At 42.6% G+C, this 13,134-nt stretch overlaps 1 protein-coding gene across 2 annotated transcripts in view; it reads right to left on the reverse strand.

Moving 5' to 3' along the window:
* Positions 1-9,538, reverse strand: part of LOC307120289 (uncharacterized protein) — a 50,199-nt gene extending 40,661 nt beyond the window's left edge. The window contains exon 1 of one of the 2 annotated variants that reach the window (XM_079807255.1): positions 9,360-9,538. In XM_079807255.1, the coding sequence (XP_079663381.1) occupies positions 9,360-9,411 (52 nt within the window). In that variant the 5' untranslated portion in view covers positions 9,412-9,538. The remainder of the gene's footprint in view (positions 1-9,359) is intronic. The other variant, XM_079807256.1, reaches the window with a different exon arrangement.
* Between the last annotated feature and the right edge of the window lie 3,596 nt (positions 9,539-13,134).

Here is a 13,134-nt window from a genome sequence, read left to right on the forward strand (position 1 = left end):
GGGATCCGCCGAGTCCGGTTATGTTTCGATGCCACCAATCGACGAGACGTTCGCGAACTATCTCGCGTCTGGGAGGCCATCGACACTGAGAACTCCCGCCCTGCCCTCTAAGGCGCTGAAGACCACCTCAAGCCTTAACGGCAGGGCATACACGTCGGCAGGTCAGGCTGCGTCGGCATTGCACACTATGGCGGTGTTGCAGGCTTACCAGGCTGATCTGCTGAGGGATCTCGATCAGGGGGAGGGCCTACCCCCTGATGCGATGGCCAAGCTGCGTCGCACCACAGATTTTGCTCTCCGGGCTACCAAACAAACAGCGGTCGCCATCGGTCGTTTGATGGCGGCCATGGTGGCCACGGAGAGACATCTGTGGCTGAACCTGGCGGACATCGGGGGGAAAGAAAAGACCTTTCTCCTCGATGCCCCGGTCTCACCCTCTGAACTCTTCGGCACCTCCGTCGAGGCGGTGGTGGGAAGGTTTAGAGAGGCGAGGGCGCGCTCGGCGGCATTTAGATCATGCATTCCGCGGAGATCCGGGGCAGCACCCAGACAGGCGGGAAGCTCCGGTCCGTCACGGTCTGAGGACTGGCGGCAGGACCAGCGAGCCAGCGTCGCTTCTCACGCGCCCCCTCCTGGTCGGAGCAGGGCGTGGAAAAAGCGTGACTCCCGCACTCAGAAGAGGAAGGACGTCAGACAAGTGACCCGGAACCAGCGCCGTGGAGGGCCACGTTGGGATCAGTCTCCGCCTCCGAGGAGGCGCTAGACTAACGCAGGCCCTTCCTCCTTCTAACAATTCCCTTTTCCCCAACGCCTCTTACATCAGGCGGTGGGCCCGTGATGAGCGGGAAAAGGAAGTACCCCAATCTCTGACGGCCCGCCAGGCCTGGTGTGTGAGAGCGCCCTCGAGCGGGTCGGTGGTAATGTTGCACCTAAGCACACACATTATGAATAAAGATTGTGGTTGAATATCAATGGCGCGCTGCAGGCGAGCGGGTAAGTCCCCTGTGGGGAAAATATCAATACATTTTCTGTTCCATGCTCCCTGCTGAGGATTTCGGGATCACTTTGGAGTAGTTGGATATTTCTGTAGGGCCTATAGTTCCTCTGTTTGGACGGCCAGAACAAATGCATTTTACAAGCCAGTTGCTTTGAAAGTATATTCAGCAGGTTTTTGAAGGCATGTGGCAGTACTCCTCTGTTAAAACAGGGTAGATTAGAGTATTTCGCTAACCTAGCTCTGTATCATTCTGCCTCACCCATGGCTTGGGTTGAGCAGCACTTCAAAATCAATCAAATCAAATCAAATCACTTTATTGTCACACAGCCATGTACACAAGTGCAACAGCAGGTGAAATTCTTGGTGCAGTTCCGAGCAACATAGCAGTCATGACATGTACAACATTTAAAGCAGCATCAGATTACACATCTGATGCGCCCACAATTACTCACAGCACAGTAAACACTACAATAAATAATTTACACAATGTGAGTGTAGTTCTCACAGCTTCTCACAGAGTGTAGTTCTCACACTTCTTAACCTTTGTGAAGCAAAATTTGTTGGTTTGGTAGTGAGCTCCCTTGTAACCAGAGCATTGCCATGGCTGCATTGCCATGGCTGACGCCCTTGCATTTAAACGATAGGCCGCTTCAAAAGCTAGGTCCTTCATTGGGCGGGTGGCGAACGTGGTACTCCCCCCGTTTAGGGGGTCCAGGGCGTTGTTTTGCCGAGTATCCTGTCATGAGTAATGTAATTAGGTTCCAGAGCTTGTAGGCGCTGCTGGTAAGACTGCAACTGTCAAACAGTAGGCCCGAAAAGTGGGCCGCTGGGATGGATTAGCCCCAGGTTGAGACCTTGGGGAAACCAGTTGGCTGTGAGCAGCCAACTTGGGCAGTCTGGGCAGTAGACTCCGGGTCAGGTGGTAGGCCTCAGTAGGCCTCCTTGCGAGTGAGTCCCGACGTTGGGGAGGTTAGCGATTAATAGCTGCAACCTAGATAGGTAGTCAGCCTCGGAAAGTTGGCCTTTGCAAAGTCGGCCCTTTTTTTTGGTATTGCTATGTGTTTACTCCCCAACGATGTCGGCCTCAAGTAGCAGAATTATCAACTAATAACTTCTCTTTGTTGTCTTGTCAGCCAGCAGAGGAGCCGCTGTCAGCCGGGAGATATAGCAGCCAGTCTCGTGCCTGCCACAACAGGAAGCCGCCTCCGCGGATCTGCTGTAAGGCTCCATGGACGCCACTCGACCATGATAAGTCAGTGCGGCTGCCTGACTGTCCCTAGGGGTGAGCCCCGGGACCAGGATGCCTCTGGCAGCAGGCATGTGGGGTTTCCAGGTAGCGGGCCTCTCCAGGCCCCCCTGAAGGTTTGCCGTGGGGAGTAGGCCTCAAGCCGGGCCTCCTCTGATGGCACACCCCAAGGTTTCAGTCATGTGGACTAACATGGACTGCTGGCAGATGGTAGGCCTTACTCTGCCTCCCGGTGAGCTCGCTACCAGGCGATAGGCCGCACTGGGCCTCTCTGAGGGGGAATTCCCGAGTCAGAATGTTCGGGCGGCTAGCATAGCCTGCTATTAGGTAGCGGGCCTCTCCAGGCCTCCCTGAGGGGATGAGCTCCTGTTTCCAGCTGCATCGACAGTGGGCTTCGACTGCTATTATGGGGATGGGCCTCATCTGGCCTCCCTTTAGCCGAGTTCCCGAGTTGGTTCCTCGAGCATTTGGCATGTACTGCTATCATGTAATAGGCCTCACTAGGCCTCCCTGAGGGGTTGGGTTCTCAGTTCAAGAACTGTTTACTGGCATATGCTGACAGCTAGTGGTATCTGCCCCTTATTTGGCAGCATCTGAGGATGGTCTTACCCTGGCGCGACTGAGGTCGCTTCTGCTACTTGGTTCCCATGGGAGGGAATCTAGCCTACAACCTGGCTTACCTACCGGGCAGCCCCTTTTTAAGCTCCCCTCTCTTCGAGGGTCGTATGTGAGCCCGAAGCTGCCTGGGCCTGATCAGATGGTCGTAGGCCCCTCGCGAGGCCTCCCAATTAGATCAGCTTTTAGGCCATTCTGGCCTCCTGAGTGTTTCTACTTGATAATAACTCAGTAGATCCTAGGATCGAGCAGATTAACTCCCCTCGCTGGCAAGGGTCGAAAGCGCTATGCTGAGTACTGCTCTCCAGGATGCCCGTCTCTGAGATCCGGCTCAAGGAGGACACTGCCAGCTTGCAGTACCTTGAGTTGGATGCCTCTCCTGGAGGTGAGTTTCCAGAGGCTCTGTTCTCGAACAGACAAGGATGGCTGGTCCCATGTGTCCCATATAGAGGTCTCTGGGTCAGGTCTCCCTGGTGGCATTCGGTGATTTCTTCCCGAATAGTGGCTGGCTGGGGCGCCCTAGGGCCCCCTAGCCACATTCCGTTAAAGGAGCCCCCTTCCTTTGAATGGGTTGGATCCAGGCCTTTGAGCGGCCTGAGTAGGACCTCGTGCAGCCGCACTAAGGTTCCTGACGAGGCTTATAGCTCGGGCTATGACCGTAGGGAATGCTGTCACTGACAGCCTTGTGTGACCAGAGGGGGAGTGGTTCAGGCATTTTATTTCAATTTGCTTGTCCTGACAGTTGTCACTGCCAGTGGGCATGCACTCCCCTCGGCATGGCGGCGATGGTATTTCGTTCCCCGTAGCGTCAAGCTGACGCAGCGCGAGTTCCCTTTCGAAAGGGAACGTCTCCGGTTACGTATGTAACCTAGGTTCCCTGAGAACAGGGAACGAGACGCTGCATCGCTTTGCCATGCCTCAGGGCCTGCCCGCCGAACAGTCCCTTCAGACGAAGAGGCAGTGTCATGTTGGTAAGGCGCCCTTATATACTTCCTGGTCGCACTTTGATGATGTCATGGGCTGTCGCCGGTCAATAGGATTGACGTGATTCGATTGTGATTCAGACACCTGTCACGCTGAAGGCGTTCCCCCGTAGCGTCAAGCTGACGCAGCGCGAGTTCCCTTTCGAAAGGGAACAGTGCAAATATGAATTTTGGGGGGCTCTTATTCTGTAATTCCGCATCAGACTGTCTTGAAACGGTGTAGTTGACACTGTGAGAAGGTGTACTTTCCATCTGCAGTGAATTTAGTCTGTGGAAACTAGGACTTTTCTTTTTATGGGTTACTTAATGTACATTCAAAACAGCACAAATATGGATTTTGGTGGGCTCTTATTTTGTAATTCCACATCAGACTGTCCTGAAACGGTGTAGTTGACACTGTGTGAAGGTGTACTCTCCATCTGCAGTGAAATTAGTCTGTGGAAACTAGGACTTTTCTTTTTTTGGGTTACTTCATGGACATACAAAACAGCGCAAATATGAATTTTGGTGGGCTCTTATTCTGTAATTCCACATCAGACTGTCCTGAAACGATGTAGTTGACACTGTGAGAAGGTGTACTTTCCATCTGCAGTGAATTTAGTCTGTGGAAACTAGGACTTTTCTTTTTATGGGTTACTTAATGTACATTCAAAACAGCACAAATATGGATTTTGGTGGGCTCTTATTCTGTAATTCCACATCAGACTGTCCTGAAACGATGTAGTTGACACTGTGAGAAGGTGTACTTTCCATCTGCAGTGAATTTAGTCTGTGGAAACTAGGACTTTTCTTTTTATGGGTTACTTAATGTACATTCAAAACAGCACAAATATGGATTTTGGTGGGCTCTTATTTTGTAATTCCACATCAGACTGTCCTGAAACGGTGTAGTTGACACTGTGTGAAGGTGTACTCTCCATCTGCAGTGAAATTAGTCTGTGGAAACTAGGACTTTTCTTTTTTTGGGTTACTTCATGTACATACAAAACAGCGCGAATATGGATTTTGGAGGGCTCTTATTCTGTAATTCCACATCAGACTGTCCTGAAACGATGTAATTGACACTGTGAGAAGGTGTACTTTCCATCTGCAGTGAATTTAATCTGTGGAAACTAGGACTTTTCTTTTTTTAAGGGTTACTTAATGCCAATACAAAACAGCGCAAATATGAATTTTGGGTGGCTCTTATTTTGTAATTCCACATCAGACTGTCCTGAAACGGTGTAGTTGACACTGTGAGAAGGTGTACTCTCCATCTGCAGTGAAATTAGTCTGTGGAAACTAGGACTTTTCTTTTTTTGGATTACTTCATGTACATACAAAACAGCGCAAATATGAATTTTGGGTGGCTCTTATTTTGTAATTCCACATCAGACTGTCCTGAAACGGAGTAGTTGACACTGTGAGAAGGTGTACTCTCCATCTGCAGTGAAATTAGTCTGTGGAAACTAGGACTTTTCTTTTTTTGGGTTACTTCATGTACATACAAAACAGCGCAAATATGAATTTTGGGTGGCTCTTATTTTGTAATTCCACATCAGACTGTCCTGAAACGGAGTAGTTGACACTGTGAGAAGGTGTACTCTCCATCTGCAGTGAATTTAGTCTGTGGAAACTAGGACTTTTCTTTTTATGGGTTACTTCATGTACATTCAAAACAGCGCAAATATGAATTTTGGTGGGCTCTTATTCTGTAATTCCACATCAGACTGTCCTGAAACGGTATAGTTGACACTGTGAGAAGGTGTACTCTCCATCTGCAGTAAAATTAGTCTGTGGAAACTAGGACTTTTCTTTTTATGGGTTACTTCATGTACATACAAAACAGCGCAAATATGGATTTTTGGTGGCTCTTATTCTGTAATTCCACATCAGACTGTCCTGAAACGGAGTAGTTGACACTGTGAGAAGGTGTACTCTCCATCTGCAGTGAAATTTCTCTGTGGAAACTAGGACTTTTCTTCTTATGGGTTACTTAATGTACATTAAAAACAGCACAAATATGAATTTTGGGGGGCTCTTATTCTGTAATTCCACATCAGACTGTCTTGAAACGGTGTAGTTGACACTGTGAGAAGGTGTACTTTCCATCTGCAGTGAATTTAGTCTGTGGAAACTAGGACTTTTCTTTTTTAAGGGTTACTTAATGTCAATACAAAACAGCGCAAATATGAATTTTGGGTGGCTCTTATTTTGTAATTCCACATCAGACTGTCCTGAAACGGAGTAGTTGACACTGTGAGAAGGTGTACTCTCCATCTGCAGTGAAATTAGTCTGTGGAAACTAGGACTTTTCTTTTTTTTGGTTACTTTAAATACATACAAAACAGCGCAAATATGGATTTTGGTGGGCTCTTATTCTGTAATTCCACATCAGACTGTCCTGAAACGGTGTAGTTGACACTGTGAGAAGGTGTACTCTCCATCTGCAGTGAAATTAGTCTGTGGAAACTAGGACTTTTCTTTTTTTGGGTTACTTCATGTACATACAAAACAGCGCAAATATGGATTTTGGTGGGCTCTTATTCTGTAATTCCACATCAGACTGTCCTGAAACGGTGTAGTTGACACTGTGAGAAGGTGTACTCTCCATCTGCAGTGAAATTAGTCTGTGGAAACTAGGACTTTTCTTTTTATGGGTTACTTAATGTCAGTACAAAACAGCGCAAATATGAATTTTGGGTGGCTCTTATTCTGTAATTCCACATCAGACTGTCCTGAAACTGTGTAGTTGACACTGTGAGAAGTTGTACTCTCCATCTGCAGTGTAATTGGTCTGTGGAAACTAGGACTTTTCTTTTTATGGGTTACTTCATGGACATACAAAACAGCGCAAATATGAATTTTGGTGGGCTCTTATTCTGTAATTCCACATCAGACTGTCCTGAAACGGTGTAGTTGACACTGTGAGAAGGTGTACTCTCCATCTGCAGTGAAATTAGTCTGTGGAAACTAGGACTTTTCTTTTTATGGGTTACTTCATGTACATTCAAAACAGCGCAAATATGAATTTTGGTGGGCTCTTATTCTGTAATTCCACATCAGACTGTCCTGAAACGGTGTAGTTGACACTGTGAGAAGGTGTACTCTCCATCTGCAGTGAAATTAGTCTGTGGAAACTAGGACTTTTCTTTTTTTGTGTTACTTCATGTACATACAAAACAGCGCAAATATGGATTTTGGGTGGCTCTTATTCTGTAATTCCACATCAGACTGTCTTGAAACGGTGTAGTTGACACTGTGAGAAGGTGTACTTTCCATCTGCAGTAAATTTAGTCTGTGGAAACTAGGACTTTTTTTTTTAAGGGTTACTTAATGTCAATACAAAACAGCGCAAATATGAATTTTGGGTGGCTCTTATTTTGTAATTCCACATCAGACTGTCCTGAAACTGTGTAGTTGACACTGTGAGAAGGTGTACTCTCCATCTGCAGTGTAATTGGTCTGTGGAAACTAGGACTTTTCTTTTTATGGGTTACTTCATGGACATACAAAACAGCGCAAATATGAATTTTGGTTGGCTCTTATTCTGTAATTCCACATCAGACTGTTCTGAAACGGTGTAGTTGACACTGTGAGAAGGTTTACTCTCCATCTGCAGTAAAATTAGTCTGTGGAAACTAGGACTTTTCTTTTTTGGGGTTACTTCATGTACATACAAAACAGCGCAAATATGGATTTTGGGTGGCTCTTATTCTGTAATTCCACATCAGACTGTCCTGAAACGGTGTAGTTGAAACTGTGAGAAGGTGTACTCTCCATCTGCAGTGAAATTCCTCTGTGGAAACTAGGACTTTTCTTCTTATGGGTTACTTAATGTACATTCAAAACAGCACAAATATGGATTTTGGATGGCTCTTATTTTGTAATTCCACATCAGACTGTCCTGAAACGGTGTAGTTGACACTGTGAGAAGGTGTACTCTCCATCTGCAGTGAAATTGGTCTGTGGAAACTAGGACTTTACTTTTTATGTGTTACTTCATGGACATTCAAAACAGTGCAAATATGAATTTTGGGGGGCTCTTATTCTGTAATTCCACATCAGACTGTCCTGACACGGTGTAGTTGACACTGTGAGAAGGTGTACTTTCAATCTGCAGTGAATTTAGTCTGTGGAAACTAGGACTTTTCTTTTTTTGGGTTACTTCATGTACATACAAAACAGCACAAATATGGATTTTGGATGGCTCTTATTTTGTAATTCCACATCAGACTGTCCTGAAACGGTGTAGTTGACACTGTGAGAAGGTGTACTCTCCATCTGCAGTGAAATTGGTCTGTGGAAACTAGGACTTTACTTTTTATGTGTTACTTCATGGACATACAAAACAGTGCAAATATGAATTTTGGGGGGCTCTTATTCTGTAATTCCACATCAGACTGTCCTGAAACGGTGTAGTTGACACTGTGAGAAGGTGTACTCTCCATTTGCAGTGAAATTAGTCTGTGGAAACTAGGACTTTTCTTTTTATGGGTTTCTGAATGTATAAACTGTGTGTTTGAGGACTTTTACTTTGTTATTCGGTATCACACAGTGACAGGCTGCGAAGTGTACTATAATTTTCAGGTGAAATTGGGTTGTAAAATGTGTATTTATTTAGGTCCTTTTTTTACACATGCAGACTTTTAGTTTGTAATTCGGCATCATATAGTGACAGGCTGTGAGGTGTACTATGATTTTCAGGTGAAATTGGGTTGTGAAATGTTTATTTATTGATTTATATTTAGGTCTGTTGTTTTTATTTATTCAGGCAGACTTTTATTTTGAAATTAGGCATCATACAGTGACAGGCTTTGAGGTGTGTACCATCTTTTACTGGTGAAACTGGGTTGTGAAATGTTTATTTATATTTAATTATTTGTGCCTGTTGTTTTTTTTAATTATTATTCAGGCAGACTTTTATTTTGGAATTCGGCATCATACAGTTACAGGTAAAATATTTGTTTTATTTAATCAGACTGTCGGACTGAATAAATTAATGTATTCGTGTTCACCGGAAGATCACTTGTTTTCATATCAGTTCTCTGACGGTCCTATCGTAATAGCCAAGGTATGCGCGCACCCCAAAATAACGTGGCGGATAGATTGACTGTGTGCTTACCGGTGTTTGACATGCCTCACATTCTGAAAGAGAAAACTCAGAGCTTCCCTTATTTCAGGGTTAACATACTCAAGAGTTTTCACTTAACCTCCGTTCTGAAACGGGACCCTGGTAGCCTATCCACGAGCACAACACACAATGCGAAAATAAAGCTAATTCGATGAATTTCTGTCGAGTATAAAGCTATTAGAGCTGGACAAATTGAAACTGCGTCACGTCATTTGTTTGGTTTATGTCGACCTAAAGAAAGGTTGTATCTAATGTTTTACAATGGTTTTACTATGCACGAGCACTACACACAATGCGAGCGTGATAAAACATAATACAAATTAATTTCTGTCGAGTATAAAGCAATCTACAGCTGGACAAAATGAAACTGCGTTTTCATAGACCAGAAGAGAGACTGTATGTTACCTTGGTCGAGTAATACTGAACATACTGACATCGCAATGTAGAGAAGCTTCATTTTCGACACTTTCCGTCCTAAAACTGACTGCAGATTCTGTAAATAGTGATGTTACGTCTGACACCGACGCTCCGAAGCGTGCTTCAAACTCGAACAGGTGTTAATATTCTGTTCCTGTGACAAAACTGTTCCAATGGGCGGAGGCGGAGCATGCATATTCATGAACATTCGCCCAGCTGTGGGCGCGCCTTTGAAAGAGTAGCATCTGCCTGCACAACCGGAGGCTGCATTTTCAGGAACGCAGTCCTAGGACCGCATTTCTAGGACCCTAGGTTTTTATTGACCTAGCGAATTAGAGGACCAGCAAAGATGGATGACGAGTGTGAGTATCACATGTGAATCAGTTTTTATTTTAACATTTAAACAATCGTAATGCATTTCATTGGAAAGTTAACGTAGAAAGGATCGTGATTTGCTAAATAGTTTGAATGCATAGCTATCATACGTATTTAAGATAGTGCTGTAAATGAATTGTTAGCACATTCGTTTAACTAAACTTGCATGAAAGCTTGTGTTGACTTAGTGACAGCACAATTGTGTCTTAAGACAACTGTATTGCGTTCGTTGTGAAAGCTTGTTAGTTACTCGTTGTTTTTTTCTTCCTTTTAAGAGTAAGTTAAAATAAAAGTAATGTTTTAGCTGTCACGTGCTCACAGTCAGCCTGTTTAACGTTAGCACACAATACATGACATGTTAAGAGTACGTCTCTTCATTTTGGCATGGTTTTATAATGTTGATTGAGACATATGACGTTTTTAAAGTCAGGTATAACAGGCCATCATAATAATTGACTGTTAAAATACCACGTGTTAGATTGTGTCATGTATTGTGTACTGTACTCTATATGAAGTGCTTTCAAGGACACAGCTCAGGGCAGGCAGAAGTATAACAAAAGATTAATTAATTGGTCAAGTCCTAGACTTAGCCCTAATTTATGTCTATTTATTTATATAAAATTAACTTGTTGAAAAGAGGGGAGAGCAGTTGGTAGGTAGTGCTGCTGCATTCATCACAATGTGTGCTTTAAATATTTAAAGGACAGGAAAAGTCATATTATTGTAGAAATAACATGTTATTTCTATTCAGATTTCTTGCCTCTTTCTCTATAAAAAAAAATTTCTCGGTTCAGATGCGCTTTATTGACATGAATGTTTCAAGAACCTGTTCACCCAAATCTTTGAACAGTATGCAATAACAGTAATATGAACATTATTTGGTATGAAGATTGATATAATTTTGTATTGTACACTCTAAAAAAAAAGGCTCGTAATCATAGGGGAACCTTTTTTAGTGCTATATAGCACCAATTTTGGTGCTTCAGTGGTTCTTCAGCGGTTCTTCAGAGGTGCTATATAGCACCTTAGTCAAAGAACCGGTGAAGAACCTCTGAAGAACCGCTGAAGAACCTCTGAAGAACCACTGAAGCACCAAAATTGGTGCTATATAGCACTAAAAAAGGTTCCCCTATGATTACGAGCCAAGAACCATTTTTGGTGCAATATAGAACCTTTTTTTTTTTTAGAGTGTATATAATGTGTGTGCTCTGTGGTGACTAAGATTAGAAAAATTGAAATTTGAAATTAACAATTAGAGAGTTGAACAAGTTCAACTCAATGTTCCTTATTTCATTAACTTCTCTATCTTTCTCTCTCTTAGGAGTCAGCGAAGACGTTGTCCATGAAGTTCTTCCTATGTGCTTCACGTCATGAACAAATTAGTTTTTGTGTGTGTTCAAATTCAACTGTTGAAATATATTATTTTATAAAATATACACAATCTTAAATCTACCCCAGAGTCATCCTTGTGTATTCCCTCTGTACTTAAAAATGTGATTGACTGAAAAGGCTATACCATTCCTTGTTTATTTTACTTGATGAGTTATTCAATTATGCAACTTGGACCAAATAATTACTCAACATTCCTAGAAACCAGATTTATTTGCAATAAAGAAAGTAGTATTTGGGTGTAATAAACCTTTAAAAACCTCAAAAAAAAGGGTTAAAATACTGCCTTGGTGGCCAGGCACGTGCAGAGGGGGGGGCTTTGGGTGCTCGAGCCCCTGCCCTTTTTCAAAATGAATCAAAAGTGCCCCTCTCAGACAAATATCAATGATAATATTGTGGTCAATAAAACTAAATAAATGTGATTATTATAACATGACAATGCATACAATAGTAACGAACGGCTCAAAAGTCGGACAATTTCTGTTGAGGCGTTGCCTTAACGCGTTGCTATGGGTTGCGTGCGTTTTGATTGACAGCTGATTTTCCACTGTTCGGAAGCGGCTCTCGAGCCAAATATGGTCCTTTCAGAGAGTGTGTGGCCTCACGGGAAAAAAGTAAACCAATATTTTTTTTTTCATCCATAATCAGAGCTAATGTGTTGATTTAATTACAAAGCTATATATGAGCTATTTATTTTAAAGTATTACACAATTCACCAATGCCCGTTTGTCATGTATATACACCAACCAATCGTGATCTGGCAAAGCAAGTTCAAATTCCATTGGGCGATGTGAAGCGGTAATTTTCTGTTCTTATTCATAAATCGGCTGAAAATTACATGGACAGACGAACTAACGTTTGTGGAACAATTTCCTGCGGTTTGGCTCATTTTATAAATTGCATCACTGACAAAATGGATTTTAACAGACAACAAACAAATCCCTGCACAAAACCACATCAGCAAAAGTCGCATTAATGGTAAGTAGTGTTAAATTCACTTGTGTTTATGTAGCCTATATTGATACATCATTTACTATTTCATGAAACTATCAAAGTTAACAAAACCCAAGTGCCACCGGCACCTACAGGCCTATTAAGTGAAGTGTGGCGAAATGGTTACATGAAAGGACTTTATTATATTACCATTTTTGAATATTATGCAGCATTATGAAATAAGTCTCTTATGTTTATCAAGCCTGCATTTATTTGATAAAAAACAGCAATATTGCGAAATATATTAAATAATGGTTTTCTATTTTAAAATAATTTAAAATATAATTTATTCCTGTGATCACAGCTGTATTTTCAGCATCATTACTCCACTCTTCAGTGTCACATGGTCATTCAGAAATCATTCTAATATGAGGATTTAATGTCAATGATGGAAACTGTGATACTCTTTTAAAGATTCTTTGATTAATAAAAAGTTAAAAAGAACACAATGTAATAATATTTCACAATATTAGGCTACTGTTTTTTCTGTATTTTTGATTAAATAAATGCAGGCTTGATGAGCGTAAGGATATATATATATATATATATATATATATATATATATATATATATATATATATATATATATATATATATATATATATATATATATATATATATACACATATACATATATATATATATATATATTTACATATTGCCCCTTTTTTACATTTGAGCCCCTGCCCCTGACGAACTCTCTGCACGGCCCTGTTGGTGGCACTTGTTTCAGATCTCCAAAACTAGGGTCCTGGAAATGCGTTCCTGGGATTGCGGTTCTCCGATTCGGTAGGTGGCGCTGTCCCAAAAAAATAGGGTCCTAGAAATGCGGTCCTGAAAGTGCAGCCTCCGGTATTGCAGCCGGATAATGTTGCTTTGAAACACAAACAAACGAATGGATTGAAAGGTGTTGTTTTATCATGGGATCACAACATGTTCGAATGATTATTTCGATAAGGCAATACAGCCGAATGGACACGAGCCACATTTACAAGGCCAACAACTG

The sequence above is a fragment of the Gobio gobio genome (assembly GCF_949357685.1).
Source record: "Gobio gobio genome assembly, chromosome: 24".
NCBI classification, from domain to species: Eukaryota; Metazoa; Chordata; class Actinopteri; order Cypriniformes; family Gobionidae; genus Gobio; species Gobio gobio.